At 48.9% G+C, this 20585-nt stretch overlaps 1 protein-coding gene across 1 annotated transcript in view; it reads right to left on the bottom strand.

Moving 5' to 3' along the window:
- Window positions 1–20585, bottom strand: part of LOC310961353 (glutamate receptor ionotropic, delta-1-like) — a gene marked incomplete at both ends in the record, with an annotated part of 570081 nt that overhangs the window by 168995 nt on the left and 380501 nt on the right. Inside the window, one exon of the mRNA XM_083933383.1 lies at window positions 587–792. Within this exon, the coding sequence (XP_083789509.1) occupies window positions 587–792 (206 nt within the window). The remainder of the gene's footprint in view (window positions 1–586; window positions 793–20585) is intronic.

The raw sequence follows: 20585 nt of genomic DNA on the forward strand, positions 1-20585 counted from the left end.
GCCTCCTGTGACAGCAGCTAACGTTAGCCTCCTGTGACAGCAGCTAACGTTAGCCTCCTGTGAGAGCAGCTAACGTTAGCCTCCTGTGACAGCAGCTAACGTTAGCCTCCTGTGACAGCAGCTAACGTTAGCCTCCTGTGAGAGCAGCTAACGTTAGCCTCCTGTGACAGCAGCCACCTGTCACTCAAAGCAGCCACGCCCTTAATAATGCAGAACTTTAAGCTTGATATAATCTTAAAAGCTGAGGAAGGTCACAGACAAAGCAATAGTCTTATACTTATCTGCCTTATCAAGCAGAAAAATACAACCGTGCACCCTTAAGTCAAGTTTCTCTCTTTCACGGAACGAAGACATCAGCAATTCACCTGTTAACTCTTTAAAACACACAACAGACACAAGATAAAACTCACTAAAACCACCTTAGAACCACACAACTGTGTCCAGCACATACATGCCCTCTGTTCCTCATGTGTGCAGACGTGTCGTGCAGTCCGCACACACACTCCTCTGCTCACCATACACACATGCAGACACACTCCTTCACCGTAAACGCCAGCTTTAGCCAATGATCTGAATGGCGACCGACCTGTTTGATGAACGTGTGAGCTCCGTGGGGGCTCAGCAGCAGGATGGCTCTGCGTAGCGTGTCTCTGTAGCGGTTCAGCTCCTCGGTCCTCATGGTGGTGAAGAGGTTGGTGAAGACTTGACTGATGTTCCTGTCCACTCGCTGCAAGGCCACGTCCACGCCCTGACGCGACGTCTGGTCCAGGAAACCCTGCAGGCCGCGGATATCTGGAGGAAAAGAGGGCAAAGAGTCAAAATGCATCACTGCGAATGTCCGCAGAGAAATGTCCACGATCTGAAACGTCAACGAAACATCAGTGAGAGAATATTTTAAAACCAGAAAGGAACTGGGTTTAAAAAAGTAACCACTCTTTTAATATAAAGGGTGTGAAGTTAATGCGGTGCTCCTGAAGCAGGTGGGACGCAACCGCTCGAGGACGGGGACACTTCGACCTCCGGTCGACGATAAATCTTACTCACTCGGGCTGCCGTACGCATGTTAAGATCTAAACCCAGATCGCTGCCAGCTCTTCTCAGACACGATGGATCTTCAGGGGGAGGATTCACATTGTGTTTTGTGTCTAGGTGTGAATGGTTGTCTGTCTCTGTGCGTCTCTATGTGTCCTGTGATAGACTGGCGTCCTGTCCAGGGTGGACCCCGCCTCACACCCGATGTCAGCTGGGATCGGCTCCAGCCCCCCACGACCCCGACAGGGACAAGAGGGTGAAGATGAATGAATGAATGAATGAATGAATGTTCTTCTTCTGTTAACAGTCTTCAGAAGGACTTTTCCTTTATAAATCAGGGTTAAAAAGTTTATTTTCCTGTGTTGGTCATGGGATATCCAAGGCATAGTGGCGTGCACAGGGGCCAGGAGTCACCCCCCAACCCCACTCCCGACCCTTGTGGTGCAATTGTTGAAAAGCACATGCTAAAGCGCCCCCTTAAAAGCCAAAACGTGTGCTAAAGCGCCCCCTTTAGGAAGTCAAAACGTGTGCTAAAGTGCCCCCTTTAGGAAGCCAAAACGTGTGCTAAAGCGCCCCCTTTAGGAAGCCAAACGTGTGCTAAAGCGCCCCCTTAGAAGCCAAAACGTGTGCTAAAGCGCCCCCTTTAGGAAGCCAAACGTGTGCTAAAGCGCCCCCTTTAGGAAGCCAAAACATGTGTTAAAGCGCCCCCTTTAGGAAGCCAAACGTGTGCTAAAGCGCCCCCTTTAGGAAGCCAAAACATGTGTTAAAGCGCCCCCTTTAGGAAGCCAAACGTGTGCTAAAGCGCCCCCTTTAGGAAGCCAAAACATGTGTTAAAGCGCCCCCTTTAGGAAGCCAAAACATGTGTTAAAGCGCCCCTTTAGGAAGCCAAAACATGTGTTAAAGCGCCCCCTTTAGGAAGCCAAACGTGTGCTAAAGCGCCCCCTTTAGGAAGCCAAACGTGTGCTAAAGCGCCCCCTTTAGGAAGCCAAACGTGTGCTAAAGCGCCCCCTTTAGGAAGCCAAACCATGTGTTAAAGCGCCCCCTTTAGGAAGCCAACACGTGTGCTAAAGTGCCCCCTTTAGGAAGCCAAACGTGTGCTAAAGCGCCCCCTTTAGGAAGCCAAAACATGTGCTAAAGCGCCCCCTTTAGGAAGCCAAAACATGTGCTAAAGCGCCCCCTTTAGGAAGCCAAAACATGTGCTAAAGCGCCCCCTTTAGGAAGCCAAAACATGTGTTAAAGCGTGTGCTAAAGCGCCCCCTTTAGGAAGCCAAAAAGTGTGCTAAAGCGCCCCCTTTAGGAAGCCAACACATGTGCTAAAGCGCCCCCTTTAGGAAGCCAAACGTGTGCTAAAGCGCCCCCTTTAGGAAGCCAAACGTGTGCTAAAGCGCCCCCTTTAGGATGCCAAAACATGTGCTAAAGCGCCCCCTTTAGGAAGCCAAAACGTGTGCTAAAGCGCCCCCTTTAGGATGCCAAAACATGTGCTAAAGCGCCCCCTTTAGGAAGCCAAACGTGTGCTAAAGCGCCCCCTTTAGGATGCCAAAACATGTGCTAAAGCGCCCCCTTTAGGAAGCCAAACGTGTGCTAAAGCGCCCCCTTTAGGAAGCCAAAACATGTGCAAACGCGCCCCCTTTAGGAAGCCAAAACGTGTGCTAAAGCGCCCCCTTTAGGAAGCCAAATGTGTGCTAAAGCGCCTCTTTAGGAAGCCAAACGTGTGCTAACGCGCCCCCTTTAGGAAGCCAAAACGTGTCCTGAAGCGCCCTCTTCCGTGGCGAGGATGCACTTTAGGTGCCCTGTTTATCCTTTTCGTCCCTGCCCTTCAAAAAGTCTGTGCACGCCACTGCTAAAGCATGCTCGCCACCAATCAAAAGGCGCCAGAGAGACACACAGATGAATGAAAAGGTACAATTTCCTTTATATTCAGAGAGGAAACGTACGTTAAAGGACAGTTTGATTACAATGACTTCCTGTCTACGCTTGTCTACGCTTGTCTACGCGTGTATATCCATAAATACCACATAATAAATATAATTAAACCAACAGCCGTTGTAAAGATCATGTGTGTTGAAAAGAAAAAGAGATTATGTGGCAGCTTTTCATCGTCTACGGGTTCCACAAGCGTCTCCTGCAGATGACAACTGTCAGCACATTTTTCCGTCACAGACACGCCGACTTGATTACTGGAAGTGAGCTGATGCGCGCCTTCACTCCCGTCAATTACTGTTCGAAGCAGAGTTCAAAAGTCTGCGCACAAGTCGCTTTCATCCCTGCTGCTGGGAGAGCGTCCCGTGGGTAGACTGTATATGTCTGACCCATCAAACATCCAAACTGCGGAGCACAAAAAGGACTTGTGACGCTGCCGTCTGAGCCGACTGAGGCCATTATCTCCCTCTCCCTGCACCGTCTTCGCCGTGCCACTGAACCAAACAGCCTCCGACCATTTGAGAGTATTGTTCGGATCGCTCGCACTCTTCTCCAAACTGCCAAGAGAAGTTTCTCTTCCTGACGTGCAGACAAGGCAGCTGTGTTGCGTTCTGCTCCGTTATAGCTGGTGACAGGTTGTTTGCCCTGAACATCTCTTGCCTTCTCTCCCGCTCCATCCATCCTTCTCTGTCTATTAGCGCTGACAGCTAGCTTGTTCCGCGTCCTGACTGACTCTGACTGCCATCCTCTACTCCTACGCTCCTGTCGTTTTTTTACTCCAGCTGTTTCATTCCATCGCTCCAATCTTCCTCTCTCTCTCTCTCTCACATTTCACTTTTTCCCCGCTCATTGTTTTTGTTCTCCGTTACATTTTCTGTCCATCCGTCAGTCAGTCCATCCGTCAGTGTGACCCTCAACAGTCACTCACTGTAGTGGAACAATCACAGACTGTATAACAGAGCAGTGGACTATCCATAGAATGCAGCTTTAAGTGGAGTCTCCTCCTGCTGGACATCAGAGAGAATGCAGCTTTAAGTGGAGTCTCCTCCTGCTGGACATTAGAGAGAATGCAGCTTTAAGTGGAGCCTCCTCCTGCTGGACATTAGAGAGAATGCAGCTTTAAGTGGAGTCTCCTCCTGCTGGACATTAGAGAGAATGCAGCTTTAAGTGGAGTCTCCTCCTGCTGGACATTAGAGAGAATGCAGCTTTAAGTGGAGTCTCCTCCTGCTGGACATTAGAGAGAATGCAGCTTTAAGTGGAGTCTCCTCCTGCTGGACATTAGAGAGAATGCAGCTTTAAGTGGAGTCTCCTCCTGCTGGACATTAGAGAGAATGCAGCTTTAAGTGGAGTCTCCTCCTGCTGGACATTAGAGAGAATGCAGCTTTAAGTGGAGTCTCCTCCTGCTGGACATTAGAGAGAATGCAGCTTTAAGTGGAGTCTCCTCCTGCTGGACATTAGAGAGAATGCAGCTTTAAGTGTTCCAGCGTCTTCACTTTGTTACAGACTTTATTCTCTCAGAGCTTTGGAGCTGAACGTGAAGCCTTCATGCATCAGTGCACTTTGTTTACTCTTGGCTTCCTCTGCATACACACAAACACCACCACACATATAAATATATACACATATAAATAAATGTGAATTAACCGTCTCCTTTAGTGTCTAAACTTAACCGTCTCCTTTAGAGACTGAACTTAACCGTCTCCTTTAGAGACTGAACTTAACCGTCACCTTTAGACTAAACTTAACAGTCACCTTTAGAGACTAAACTTAACCGTCTCCTTTAGACTAAACTTAACAGTCACCTTTAGAGACTAAACTTAACCGTCTCCTTTAGACTAAACTTAACAGTCACCTTTAGAGACTAAACTTAACCGTCTCCTTTAGACTAAACTTAACAGTCACCTTTAGAGACTAAACTTAACCGTCTCCTTTAGACTAAACTTAACAGTCACCTTTAGAGACTAAACTTAACCGTCTCCTTTAGAGACTAAACTTAACCGTCTCCTTTAGAGACTAAACTTAACCGTCTCCTTTAGAGACTAAACTTAACCGTCACCTTTAGAGACTAAACTTAACCGTCTCCTTTAGAGACTAAACTTAACCGTCTCCTTTAGAGACTAAACTTAACCGTCACCTTTAGAGACTAAACTTAACCGTCTCCTTTAGAGACTAAACTTAACCGTCACCTTTAGAGACTAAACTTAACCGTCTCCTTTAGATACTAAACTTAACCGTCTCCTTTAGACACTAAACTTAACCGTCTCCTTTAGAGACTAAACTTAAACATCCAGACTCAGACGTGACGTCACTTTAAAGGTGTCTGATGAAACCAGCACCTGGAGGTTCAGGTGCTGTTGTCACTGGTTACAGTCAGAGGGCGCTCGAACGTGAACGCCATTTTCCCCGTTGAGTGGAATGAAGACGTCCTGGGAGCGAGGACGACGACCTCCCACTTCACTGAAGGCTGCGCGTGCGTCGTAGGGGAGAGGATCAGAATCTGATGAACCGAACCCGTGTGTGTGTGTGTGTGTGTCACCGCAGCACCCACTTGTGTTCTGGACGTGATCATCGGTGGGTTCAGTGGCGTGGAGATGCAGCTTCCCTCTTTTAACGGCGTGCAGTATAAACATGTCACACGCTGGCCACGTCATGTGACAGCTGATAAATGATTCACAGAGGTCACAGAACATTGATTGTGTCATCATTCAGCATTTTTAATTAAGAGCGTCTCCAACCAACGTCAACGGGCGCTCTCTGCGTTTCACCGCGCTCTCTGTGCTCCACCGCGCTCCACCGCGCTCCACCGCGCTCCGTCGTATGTTAACGATGATGTACGAAGTAAAAAAGAAGCAAATCCGTGACACTATCATCAGTTGTGTTTACTTTATAGCCCTCGCTGTATCAACACCCTGACAACATCATCCGTTATTATCGTCCAGCATCAGCAGCGTGTGCACACTCTTCCTCCCTCGCCGGCCCGTGTCCTCGCTGTGTGTCCACGCGTCCCGCTCTCAGCGCGTCCATCATCAAAATAGATAAAGAAGACCGTCCCTCCGGTTCCACAGCTCGAGCGCGGGGACCACACGAGGGGAAGGGACTCGAAAGCAATTTGCCGCGCTCCTCTCCAGCCGCAGCGTCTCATCTATTTCTCCAGAGCCACTTTGAGCAAGGCACCGCGGGGGGGGGGGGGGGGACGCGCTCCTCTCCCAGCACTTATCTCTGCCCGTCACCGTCTCACCGATCGCCCCTCTGACGGCGGCGGGGACTGGCAGGGAGACCGCCCGCCGCGGAAAGTGCCTCAGATTTAATTTAGATCCAGACGACGTGGAAACACGAGTGCACTGCAAACACTCAGAGGCCGGTTCGCTTGTGATTGCTCACGTTTGCGAGTGTGGATATTTGCAGACGCTGCAATATGCAAATTAAAATGTGAATTATGTTTTTGTTTAAATTGTTTTTACTGCACCAGGAGCACGTTCGAGCACAATGACCACAGGTAATATATTCTTCACACGGCGTCTCAACGATCTACGAGATATACTTTAAAGAAGCACAAATATTAATGTTTTTCACTGGTTTCTATTTCCTCCAGTGTGAAACTCAGACCACAACCTCAAAATCCAACATGGCGACGCTCAGCATTAAAGAGTATTCTGGTGCAAAATCATCCCAGGGTCTTTTTCTGCACTTAAATTCATCAAATAAGGGAGCACTCCCACTGTGCCTCCGTCCCGTGCCCGAGCACGTGTCACGGCTAAAGTCTGGTTCCTTTAACCAGTGTGAGTGCAACCGTACCACGTCTAGGAGCGGCACGCTTGCCGTCCACGGCCCGTTTGGGAGAGGTGGGCTTTAGTAAAGCACATTTGCACATGTACGAGCGCCTGGTGCCTAAACTCCACCTCCACCTTTAGTCTCATGACGTCTGGAGGCTCTTTCTCTGCGTTGAATAGAATATTTTCTAACACAGAGATTGTGTTGATGTATTTTACTGAACAGACTTTATTCAGGCCGGTGTTCAGGAGGCCGGCAGGTCACCGCGCCGCCTCCGCGACCACAGAAACTCGCTCCTTTAATCCTCCGCTGCTTCGTGGTTACAAGGTTCATAGAAAGTGACATTTCCCTTCTGCTGCACTTACCATAAGTCAACCTGAATAAAGCTCTCTGATGTATCTTTGAACTCTGACTCACAGCTGCACCGTCGAGGTATCTTTCCTAGCTCTCGGCGACTGTTTCCTCTTCTGATCTGGAACGTCACTTTGCGTCTGATTCACAGAGAGGAGGGAGAGTTCAGCCTTGACTGTGATGTAACAAGAGACAGGACACTGGATTAAGATGGAGCTCCAAACAAAGAGACAGCAGAATGAATGAAACGCTCTTCGTGACACTGAACATGTGCAGAGGAGAGCAGGTTGAGGTGATGTAGAGATGACTTTATCCCGTCTTTCAATCTGCAGTTTCTCCTCCTTCCTCTACTTCTCCACCTGCTTCATTAACTCACCGTGAGTCATCACATTCACACGTCTGTGTTCACACTCACAGCACGAGGACTCTGCCAGAACACTTTGCTCCTAACCTCGAGCCAGAGCCAAATCTCAGCCTCCGCCCATCATTCAGGATGTTTATTTATCCTCATTTGATGGAATCCAGGGGTCCAGGGATCAGGGTTGGCGACACGGTGGTGTGGTGGTTAGCACTGTCGCCTCACAGTGAGAGGGTTCCTGGCTTGAATCCCGGCTGGGGCCCTTCTGTGTGGAGTTTGCGTGTTGTCCCCGTGTCTGCGTGGGTTTTCTCCGGGTTCTCCGGTTTCCTCCCACAGTCCAAAGACGTGCAGGTGTTCGGTTCATTGATGACTCTAAATCACCCGTAGGTGTGAATGGTTGTCTGTCTCTGTTCGTCTCTATGTGTCCTGTGATAGACTGGCGTCCTGTCCAGGGTGGACCCCGCCTCACGCCCGATGACAGCTGGGATCGGCTCCAGCACCCCGAGACCCTGACAGGGAAAAGCGGCTGAAGATGAATGAATGTTTGGGGTTGCTGCGGGGCACGTAGGTGTTGGTGTGTTTTATTTATAAAATCCTGCTTTGACCCACTGCCAGGTTTATTATTAGTATTGTCATTAAGGTCCTCCATAACTGACTCCTCCAGATGGATTCTCCTGGTCTCAGCAGATCCATCTGAACTCTGGTTTAAAGATCTTTTGGTGAAGGGGTGAAATCCTGGTTTCTGATTGGATAAACCATCTGTCTGTCACCAACACACGGGCCAAACCAACCAATCAGATGAGTGAAGCGTGTGACGTGCTAACAGCGTGGAGGCAAAGCTCAGAAAGGAAACAACATGTGGGTCTTTTTGAGAAAGATTTTCACCTGTAGGAGCGGTGTTGACCTTTAGACTAAACTTAACCATCAACCGAAACAACCTCCAGCTCAAATTATCTCTGTGAGGCCCTGAAACTTTATCTGCGTCAGACCAGAGCAGAAGTGTGTCTCAGTGTCTCAGCAGCACTTTAACGGTCCTAAAACCAGAGGAACCCCTCACAAATAACGATTAGTGGCACTCAGCAGCGACTGGCTTCCTTTTCCACGGGTGCGTATTAATCACAGGAGGAAGCCCACAGGACGTGAATACTCATTAGTGCACAAGAATGAGGCTCTAATTAAAACACAGACGTGATGAAAGGTCTGATGGAGACCTCACTATTCAAAGACGTGCACGGCTCCACTGTTGTCTGTGGGATCATCTGCACCAGGAGCTGAGGCCCGTGATGCACCAGGAGCTGAGGCCCGTGATGCCCCAGGAGCGGACACCCGTGATGCCCCAGGAGCTGAGGCCCGTGATGCCCCAGGAGCTGAGGCCCGTGATGCACCAGGAGCTGAGGCCCGTGATGCCCCAGGAGCTGACGCCCGTGATGCACCAGGAGCTGAGGCCCGTGATGCACCAGGAGCTGAGGCCCGTGATGCACCAGGAGCGGACACCTGTGATGCCCCAGGAGCTGAGGCCCGTGATGCACCAGGAGCTGAGGCCTGTGATGCCCCAGGAGCCAAGGCCTGTGATGCACCAGGAGCTGAGGCCCGTGATGCACCAGGAGCTGAGGCCCGTGATGCCCCAGGAGCTGAGGCACGTGATGCACCTGGAGCCGAGGTCCGTGATGCACCAGGATCTGAGGCCTGTGATGCACCAGGAGCTGAGGCCTGTGATGCACCAGGAGCTGAGGCCCGTGATGCCCCAGGAGCTGAGGCCCGTGATGCACCAGGACCTGAGTCCCGTGATGCACCAGGAGCTGAGGCCTGTGATGCACCAGGAGCTGAGGCCCGTGATGCCCCAGGAGCTGATGCCCGTGATGCCCCAGGAGCTGATGCCCGTGATGCCCGAATGTTTCTTTCCCGCAGAGGAAACAGTGGGTCCGGAGGAAATCCCTTCGATTTGAGGCGGAAATCCAGCTGCAGTTTAATTGAAAGCAGCACGTCGGACTCGGTGGCTTAAACCCTGCCGTCCTCTGGAGTGTGGAGGCGCCTTGATGTGTGTTTTGTTCTGTTGCGCCTTCGTCTGAGCGCAGAAACACTAATGAAGCAGATTCCCTGAACAGTGACGCACAAACCAAACGCAAGAGAAGAAGAAAGACAAACATGTGTGGTGTAGAGGGAGGCGTTTCCCTGACAGCGCCGTTCATTCATCACAAGACGATTGGAAAGGACATTTTAATGACTACGCGCGCACACACACACACACACACACACACACATACAGACACACACACACACACACCCACGAGGAAGAAGAGTAAAAGAAAGAGAAAAGAAAGAGTGTGTGTGTTTTTGTGAGGAGGGATAATTGAGCCTTTTCATCCACATCGTCAGTGACAGGTGTGACATTTACCGTACACTTCCTGCTGTGTGTGTGTGTGTGTGTGTGTGTGTGTGTGTGGACGAGTGGTTTCTTTTAAATATCCATAAAACACACACACACACACACACACACCTGCTCTAACCTTTCACAGTCTGGTAACTAATGGGCAGGAAACAAATATGGAGGAAAGCACACGCAGATTGGTGTTTACTGTACATGTGAGGACCTCATTCAGGCTGTCCACAGATTTATTACTGTAAAATTACAACAGGAGATCTGGTGACGTAGAAGCAGATTCAAACTCCCCGTAGGGAGGAGGGTCGGGGTGGAGGACAGGTCCAGAACACAGGACTCTGACCTGGAGGACCTGTGTTCAAGGTCTTGGAAGAACTGAGACAAACCACAAGCCTGTGAATGTTCTCATGTGTCCAGGTCGTCGTTATCCTCAAAGCAGTTTCAGTCAAAAGCAACTGGACTTGGTTCTTTGTCAGGAAGACGTTTCACCTCTCATCCAAGAGGCTTCATCAGTTCATGTACACATCTGACCAGGACCAGGACCAGGACCAGGACCAGGACCAGGAGCAGGAGCAGGACCAGGACCAGGACCAGGCTGGGATTGTCACTCTAACGACGGTCTGTAAGCCTGTGAATATGTTACGTCCCAAATAGAACCTAAGGGCGCACTCACACTCTCCTTCCGCACTTGGCCAAAACAGGTTTTTCGGGTAGAGCCTAGTGCGTTTGACCAGTGTGAGTGCAACGGCTCTGCGTCTAGCGTCTTCCAGTTGGCCGTCCACGGCCCGTTTGGGAGAGGTGGGCTTTAGTAAAGCACGTTTGCACATGTACGAGCTCGAGCGTGCGCACGTGCACGAGCACGACGCCTACGGCGGACTATGCGCGGACATTTAACAACAACAACAATGGCGGTGAAAGGTTCACGTTGGTGTGATGCGGAGGTGGAGTGTTTACTGCAGATTTGGTCGATGAAAAGATTCAAAAACAGTCGACAAGACGCACAAAAACTCTGAGGTCTACGGAAAGATCTGGAAACAAAGCCACGCATCGCCATGACGTCATCAATGCGTGTGACGTGTTACGGCGTGATGACGTATAGGCAGCAAGAAGCATTCTCCGAGGCCCAGGTAGTGTGAGTACAAACGGGCCTGGAGGGGGGGACAAGGACCCTAAAGCACGGGGCACGGGACGGAGGAACAGTGGGAGGGCGCCCTAAGGGAACAGGGATGAACACAAAATTAAATGTTATTAAAATAATAATAACCCGGGGGGAGGAGTCGAGTCGAGGTCCAGTTGTTTTTTAAAAGTAAATCAGGTTTTTATCAACTTTGGTGTAATAGGGCGCACTCACACTGTCCTTCTGGCCGGGGCCAAAACCGTTTTTCCAGCTAAAGCCTAGAACCTTTAAGCAGTGTGAGTGCACCCGCTCCGCGCATAACTGCGGCCAGCGGGCTGTCCACGGCCCGCTTGAAAGAGGTGGGCTTAAGCGGAGCCGTTTGCACATGTACGAGCACGAGTGTGCGCACGTGTACGAGCACGAGCACGAGCCCTACGGCAGTAGCGTTATGTCCGCCTGTTCGGACATGTAAGTAGAACGACGGACCATGCGCGGACATTTAACTACAACAACAATGGCGGTGAAAGGTTCACGTTGGTGTGATGTGGAGGTGGAGTGTTTACTGCAGATTTGGTCGATGAAAAGATTCAAAAACAGTCGACAAGACGCACAAAAACTCCGAGGTCTACGGAAAGATCTGGAAACAAAGCCACGCACACGCGATCAATGCGTGTGACGTGTTACGGCGTGATGGCGTATGGACAGCAAGAAGCATCGGCCGGCCCTGGCAGTGTGAGTACAAACGGGGCTGGGGCGCGGGGGGAGAGGGAGGGGGGACAAGTACCCTAAAGCCCGGGTCGCGGTGCGGAAGGACAGTGTGAGTACGCTCTCAAATAACAAAAAAACACAACGGCTGTAAGAAGAACGCGGCTCCACACGCTTCCACTACTGATGCTGCTGTTCCAGTAATGGCGAGGGTGAGAAAGTCGGGGTGAGAGAGTCGGGGTGGGGGTCGGGGGGTTTAGTTTGTAGTTTGTGTTTGACATTTAAAGATGAAATCCATGTGAGGTCCATAAAGAGCTTTCTGTCCCCTCTGGGCTCCTGTACAGTCATATACAGTAAACCTACACACAGGCGGGAAATGAAATCCTCCTCATCCTCCAGCTGCTGAGCTCTTGATCTGTGTGTCGACGCAGACGTGAACACAGGCCCAGAGGTCTTACTGAGGCAAACAAAGCACACAGCTTCACATGAACTCCTCCTACGGGGTCACAGAAGGGCCAGGACGCGTAATCGCAGCACACGACACTCGGGTTTATTGTTCAGGGCGGCTTTCAAACATCACATCGAGGTTTTCCAGTCGCACATCTGCGGCTGAAATGTCAGGCGTCAAATTAAAGCTACGGCTAATTCAAACTTGGAGGTAGCCCAGAAATATTTCAGCATCAAACGCTTCGTTTCCTGGAATCAGGAAAACACAGATGATGATTTAAAATATTAAAGTACAACAATATGACTTGATTTTAAACGTAGTAAGGATCCTTTTTTGATTCTCGTACCCTAACTTCCACAATGGCAGCTTTCAACTCAATAAGTCAATGCACGTTCACATGAAAGGGGCGGGGCTTACAACAAACGACCAATCACAAACATGGAAGAGTCGACTAACAGAAGAGCAAAGAATGAATACGACAAAAACAAAGTTCTTATGCTTGGATATCCCGTATATACAGCACATATAGATATAACAGGGGGGTTTAAACATGGTGTCTATGAGTGTTTTAGCCGTAATGGACGCATCTGTTAGCCTCCTGAGTCCATCCTGATCTCATCTCAACTGTTCTTCAGCCTCTGATCCTGGATCAGGTCTCAGGGGCAGCAGTTTTAGCAGGGGACCCCAAACTTCCCTTTCCCGGGCCACATTAACCAGCTCTAACTGGGGGATCCTGAGGCGTTCCCAGGCCAGTGTGGAGATCTAATCTCTCCACCTGGTCCTGGGTCTTCCCCGAGGCCTCCTCCCAGCTGGACGTGCCTGGAACACCTCCCTAGGGAGGCGCACAGGGTTCATCCTTAACAGATGATCCTGAACCACCTCAACTGACTCCTTTCAACGCAAAGGAGCAGCGGCTCTACTCCGAGTTCCTCACGGATGCTGAACTTCTCCCCCTCTCTCTAAGGGAGACTCCAGACCCCCTCCTGAGGAAACACATTTCACACGCTTGGACCTGGACCTGGTTCTTTGGGTCCTAACCTGGACCTGGTTCTTTGGGTCCTGACCCAGCTTTCATGACCACAGGTGAGGGTAGGAACCAGGACTGAGGGTAGATCCAGAGCTTTGTCTTCCTCAGCTCTCTTTTCATCACCAAGGTGCGGTAGAGCGACTGCAGCTCCGCCCCCGCTGCTCCGATTCTCCGGCCAAACTCACGCTCCATCGTCCCCTCACTCGTGAACAAGATCCCGAGGTCCTTGAACTCCTCCACATCGCTAACATCGCCTCGTCTTTTTTCTCTTATGGCAGATTGCTTTGGAGCTTGACCCCGTCTCTTCCAGAGGCACTGCTGCGTCTATAAGTCACGTCCAGCATGTCCTCAAATTGAAAGTCCTCTGCTACTTTTATGTTTTTTATTGACGGGAACAAATGCGCACGCTGTGAATATTAAAGGGGACGCCTCCCCTGCATCCTCTCGGGACCCGCACCCACTGCCGTGCTACCTCAGTCTTCCCTAATTTGCCTCAGATCCGGGGCGTTTTTGTCAGAGGAGCTCCGGGAGTTTTGACCTTTGCAGACTTCATCCTCTTCTCCGTGCAGCACGGACGCAGGTGACGTTGTGCCAGGAACCAAGAAAAAGCCAAGAGATATAAAGAAAGAGTCGTGTTGTGGACATTAACTATGAAGTCAGCTGTGTCACTACGGGATCTGCAGAGGGACACATTTCATCATGCCCACCAACGACTGTCACGCTAACGACGGTCGTTGGCACTTGGAGCACAAAGGGTTTCAGTGACATCATCGGCCTTGTGAGAGGTTAAAGACCTGGATCTCCACACCAGTAAGTTGGTCCAGTCCCAGCCTGGTCCTGGTCCTGGTCCAGTCCCAGCCTGGTCCTGGTCCTGGTCCTGGTCAGATGTGTACATGAACTGATGAAGCCTCTTGGATCAGAGGTGAAACGTCTTCCTGACAAAGAACCAAGTCCAGTTGCTTTTTGACTGAAATTGCTTTGAGGGTAACGATGACCTGGACGAATGAGAACATTCACAGGCTTATTTCATCATGACCCGTTTTATTTACACGCTGCAGGCAAAAGGAAGCGCCTTGACGACCACAGCTGTGGCCGCCGCTGCCTCACAAAGCAGCTCACTGTAACACAAGGCTGGACGTGTCAGACTGACTGTCATAGCGACGCCATTCATTTGGGATCTTCCAGTGTGAAGTTCTCACTGTTGAGCAGACGTTGGGGGCACCAGGTTTACCATACAATCTGTTAACGTTTTACTTTTTTGATCAAACTGCATCATTGTGTGTTGATTAACATCTGCTGCGAAAAGCTTACAGTTGATTTCCTCAGAGATTAAAACACAGAAGGAAAAGAGATGAAGGAAGATGAATGAAATCCAGATTCAAAGGACGTAATTACACACACTGATTGTTTGGTTATCTGAAACGTGTTGAATTAAAGCTGCGCTGAATAATTCAGTGTTTCCTGTTTGATGTGTGATGAGGGTGAAAGGTCAGACCGCACAGACACCTGAACCAGAACTGACATTTGTGTCAGAGTGGGAATTAATTCAGACGTCGAGATGAAGCGTCTCGTTTCGTATTAACAGTGTGTTAATGTGAACGGACAGGGAACAGGCATGTGCACGCTCCTGTTTTCCTGCGGTCTCTGCACAGAGATGAGGAACGATCGTAGAGCATTTCAGATTCAACAACTTCCGGAAAATCTAAAAGCTGAGAGGCTCTTACATCAAAGTGTCTCATGAGTTTCTCCCATTTCAACTCCACTTAGCAAACAAAGCTTTTCAGAGTCCAGTTCCTTCTTTACCTTGGAGGTAAATGAAGTTATGCCGTAAAACCACTCCAAGAGATGGAAAGACACGTGAGAGAACACTTGACAAAGAAGTAATTCCTCTATCTTATGCTCATAACTTCTCATTAGGCCACAAGAGAAGTGTTAAGCTTGCCCTCTGTTGGGGCTAAGCTGTTTAAAGACATAAAATATGTAGAATGAGCAGAACAGCTCCATCTAGAGTCTCAAGATCCTCGTCTCAACAACAAAAAATAAGTCCAGCAGTGGGGTTGCCAGGTTGGTCAGACCCGGCCCAGTAGCTGCGGCCGTCCACGGTCCGTTTGGGAGAGGTGGGCTTTAGTAAAGCACGTTTGCACATGTACGAGCACGAGCGTGCGCACGTGTACGAGCACGAGGCCTACGGCGGTTCTGAGGTCATTTCCTGTGCGCCTGTTGGGACGTAGAAAAAAGAAGGAGGGACCATGCGCGGACATTTCAAACAATGGCGGTGAAAGGTTCACGTTGGTGTGATGCGGAGGTGGAGTGTTTACTGCAGATTTGGTCGATGAAAAGATTCAAAAACAGTCGACAAGACGCACAAAAACTCCGAGGTCTACGGAAAGATCTGGAAACAAAGCCACGCATCGCCATGACGTCATCAATGCGTGTGACGTGTGACGGCGTGATGACGTATAGGCAGCAAGAAGCATTCTCCGAGGCCCAGGTAGTGTGAGTACAAACGGGCCTGGAGGGGGGGACAAGGACCCTAAAGCACGGGGCACGGGACGGATGCACAGTGGGAGGGCGCCCTTAATCTGTGGTCATCAGAGTGCAAACAAACCTCCATGAGCGCAGTCATGTGTGTGAAGACCTCATTCCCACACAGCCTGACTACGCTGTATTCCCTTTGTGTCATGAAGATTAATGTCATCTGTTAGTTGAATGAATATTATCGTCAGTAGATTTCATTTAGATGGCGTCGCCGTCCCTCCGCCCGTGGTCGTGGCGAGAAAAAGCATGTGGCTGAGGTGACGCAGCTGCAGCCATCATGCATCACACTGAAGAGGGGGAAACGCTTTAAACGTTAATGTATGGAATATGAAAAGAGCGTTGGAAGTTTTTTTATGTACGTTGGTGCAGAGACGCCCTCTCCCCGCGCGCCACATAGGTCTGTGATGGCGGCCGCGGAGTCCCTCGCAGGCCTTTGATTGGCTTCATTTCCATAGCACCTTCTCAGGGCTGCAGGGGAGCGGGAGCAGAGCGACGTGCAGCGCATTTGCATTTCACACTCCCCGTGCATCACCCCCACATTCTGATCACGCAGAAAAAGCCCCGGCGCTTAAATTATACATCGGCCTTGTTAGTATGAAACCTGTTGATGTGCAAGAAGTCTGCGGAGACTTCCAGATAACACGCGGAGAGGAGCTGCGTTCAGTATATATGAGCGGTGCGGAGGCCGAGGGGACTCGTACCGCACATCATCACATGCTCCGCTCCGAGCTGCACCGTCTCTTTGCATTATGGAGAATAAAAACACCTGAAAGCGTGTTATTATGCACCGACAGCACCGAGCGTTTGCATTAATACAACATTTCCACGACGCCACGTCTCTAACCAGCGCTGAGCAGCCCCACAGAGACGCACCTGTGATACTGAACGGAGAAATCTCAACATTGATTTAATGAATATATTCATTCTCCTTCATAAATTAGAATAAATCATTGCTGTTTACCTTAAATAGATACATTTCATTAAAGACCAGGGAGTCCAGAGCAAGACAAAGACTCATCAACAGCTTCATATGATACTGTACCAAAAGTAATGCACAGAAATGCGTGATATTTTACGCAATATGACGTTTGATATGCTGGAAAAAGCGTCCGGTGACATTCTTCCCCGAGGCCTCCTCCCAGCTGGACGTGCCTGGAACACCTCCCTAGGGAGGCGCCCAGGGTTCATCCAGACCAGATGATCCTGAACCACCTCAACTGGCTCCTTTCAACACAAAGGAGCAGCGGCTCTACTCCGAGTTCCTCACGGATGCTGAACTTCTCCCCCTCTCTCTAAGGGAGACTCCAGACCCCCTCCTGAGGAAACACATTTCACACGCTTGGACCTGGACCTGGTTCTTTGGGTCCTGACCTGGACCTGGTTCTTTGGGTCCTGACCTGGACCTGGTTCTTTGGGTCCTGACCCAGCTTTCATGACCACAGGTGAGGGTAGGAACCAGGACTGAGGGTAGATCCAGAGCTTTGCCTTCCTCAGCTCTTCATCACAACGGTGCGGTAGAGCGACTGCAGCTCCGCCCCCGCTGCTCCGATTCTCCGGCCAAACTCACGCTCCATCGTCCCCTCACTCGTGAACCAGATCCCGAGGTCCTTGAACTCCTTTTCTTTTATAATTGACTTGAATTCCCCTGGAGCTGCGAGACGCGTCCATTTCAAGTGTTTTCGTCGCCTACACCTAAAAAACGTTGTAGTTTTGTTTGAATGCACGACTTTTACCACACTTTAACCGCGGATCCCATGGATCACACTCATTAACAAACCACTCAAAGACAACAATGAGCTTAACCTCTCAGGGTGTCCCGACCTTTACTGCCTCAATTTTCTTTTTTAGTGAGTCTCTTGTGAGTCCTCAAACTTTATGGGAGTGTGAGACTAAGGGCGCACTCACACTGTCCTTCCGTCCCGTGCCCCGTGCTTTAGGGTCCTTGTCCCCCCCTCCAGGCCCGTTTGTACTCACACTACCTGGGCCTCGGAGAATGCTTCTTGCTGCCTATACGTCATCACGCCGTAACACGTCACACGCATTGATGACGTCATGGCGATGCGTGGCTTTGTTTCCAGATCTTTCCGTAGACCTCGGAGTTTTTGTGCGTCCTGTCGACTGTTTTTGAATCTTTTCATCGACCAAATCTGCAGTAAACACTCCACCTCCGCATCACACCAACGTGAACCTTTCACCGCCATTGTTTGGAATGTCCACGCATGGTCCGTCCTTCTATTTACATGTCCGAACAGGCGGACATACCGCTACGTGCTCGTACATGTGCAAACGGCTCCACTGAAGCCCACCTCTCCCAAGTGGGCCGTGGACGACCCGCTGGCCGCAGTTATGCGCGGAGCGGGTGCACTCACACTGCTTAAAGGTACTAGGCTTTAGCTGAAAAAACGGTTTTGGCCCGGGACAGAAGGACAGTGTGAGTGCGCTCTAAATCACTTCAGTAGTCCTTTAAGTAATGACTGAAGTGAACGCCAAACGCGCTCTCGTGCCAGCCTCTTCAATCTGACGACGTAATGCTTCAGTGTGAACTTCCAGAGCTGCTTCAGGCTCCGATTGGCTTCAATCGGTGACAGACGGCTTCACACAGAGAGAGCTGAAGGATTTAATCACCTGGAAATGAAATTTTATGTCAGGGCCAAAATGTTCTCGTTGAATGGAGGAGACGAAGTTCACTACGAGTTTAGTCTCTAAAGGAGACGGTTAAGTTTAGTCTCTAAAGGAGACGGTTAAGTTTAGTCTCTAAAGATGACGGTTAAGTTTAGACACTAAAGGAGACGGTTAAGTTTAGTCTCTAAAGGAGACGGTTAAGTTTAGTCTCTAAAGATGACGGTTAAGTTTAGTCTATAAAGGAGACGGTTAAGTTTAGTCTCTAAAGGAGACGGTTAAGTTTAGTCACTAAAGGTGACGGTTAAGTTTAGTCTATAAAGGTGACGGTTAAGTTTAGTCTCTAAAGGAGACGGTTAAGTTTAGTCACTAAAGGAGACGGTTAAGTTTAGTCACTAAAGGTGACGGTTAAGTTTAGTCTATAAAGGTGACGGTTAAGTTTAGTCTCTAAAGGAGACGGTTAAGTTTAGTCACTAAAGGTGACGGTTAAGTTTAGTCTCTAAAGGAGACGGTTAAGTTTAGTCTCTAAAGGAGACGGTTAAGTTTAGTCACTAAAGGTGACGGTTAAGTTTAGTCTCTAAAGGAGACGGTTAAGTTTAGTCACTAAAGGAGACGATTAAGTTTAGTCTCTAAAGGAGACGGTTAAGTTTAGTCTCTAAAGGAGACGGTTAAGTTTAGTCACTAAAGGTGACGGTTAAGTTTAGTCTCTAAAGGAGACGGTTAAGTTTAGACGACTAAAGGTGACGGTTAAGTTTAGTCTCTAAAGGAGACGGTTAAGTTTAGTCTCTAAAGGTGACGGTTAAGTTTAGACGACTAAAGGTGACGGTTAAGTTTAGTCTCTAAAGGAGACGGTTAAGTTTAGTCTCTAAAGGTGACGGTTAAGTTTAGTCTCTAAAGGAGACGGTTAAGTTTAGTCACTAAAGGTGACGGTTAAGTTTAGTCTCTAAAGGAGACGGTTAAGTTTAGTCTCTAAAGGTGACGGTTAAGTTTAGTCTCTAAAGGAGACGGTTAAGTTTAGTCACTAAAGGTGACGGTTAAGTTTAGTCTCTAAAGGAGACGGTTAAGTTTAGACGACTAAAGGAGACGGTTAAGTTTAGTCACTAAAGGTGACGGTTAAGTTTAGTCTCTAAAGGAGACGGTTAAGTTTAGTCTCTAAAGGAGACGGTTAAGTTTAGTCACTAAAGGTGACGGTTAAGTTTAGTCTCTAAAGGAGACGGTTAAGTTTAGACGACTAAAGGTGACGGTTAAGTTTAGTCTCTAAAGGAGACGGTTAAGTTTAGTCTCTAAAGGTGACGGTTAAGTTTAGACGACTAAAGGTGACGGTTAAGTTTAGTCTCTAAAGGAGACGGTTAAGTTTAGTCTCTAAAGGTGACGGTTAAGTTTAGTCTCTAAAGTTGACGGTTAAGTTTAGTCTCTAAAGGAGACGGTTAAGTTTAGTCTCTAAAGGAGACGGTTAAGTTTAGTCTCTAAAGATGACGGTTAAGTTTAGTCTCTAAAGGAGACGGTTAAGTTAAGTCACTAAAGGTGATGGTTAAGTGTAGTCTCTAAAGGAGACGGTTAAGTTTAGACACTAAAGGAGACGGTTAAGTTTAGTCTCTAAAGGAGACGGTTAAGTTTAGTCACTAAAGGAGACGGTTAAGTTTAGTCTCTCAAGGTGACAGTTAAGTTTAGTCTCTAAAGGTGACTGTTAAGTTTAGTCTCTAAAGGTGACGGTTAAGTTTAGACACTAAAGGAGACGGTTAAGTTTAGTCTCTAAAGGTGACGGTTAAGTTTAGTCTCTAAAGGAGACGGTTAAGTTTAGTCTCTAAAGGTGACGGTTAAGTTTAGTCTCTAAAGGAGACGGTTAAGTTTAGTCACTAAAGGAGACGGTTAAGTTTAGTCACTAAAGGAGACGGTTAAGTTTAGTCTCTAAAGGTGACGGTTAAGTTTAGTCTCTAAAGGTGACTGTTAAGTTTAGTCTCTAAAGGAGACGGTTAAGTTAAGTCTACAGGTGGCGGTTAAGTTTAGTCTCTAAAGGAGACGGTTAAGTTTAGTCTCTAAAAGTGACGGTTAAGTTTAGTCACTAAAGGAGACGGTTAAGTTTAGTCTCTAAAGGTGACGGTTAAGTTTAGTCTCTAAAGGAGACGGTTAAGTTTAGACACTAAAGGAGACGGTTAAGTTTAGTCTCTAAAGGAGACGGTTAAGTTTAGTCTCTAAAGGAGACGGTTAAGTTTAGTCACTAAAGGAGACGGTTAAGTTTAGTCACTAAAGGAGACGGTTAAGTTTAGTCTCTAAAGGAGACGGTTAAGTTTAGTCTCTAAAGGAGACGGTTAAGTTTAG

The sequence above is a fragment of the Echiichthys vipera genome, assembly GCF_963691815.1.
Source record: "Echiichthys vipera genome assembly, chromosome: 18".
In the NCBI taxonomy this organism is placed as follows: Eukaryota; Metazoa; Chordata; class Actinopteri; order Perciformes; family Trachinidae; genus Echiichthys; species Echiichthys vipera.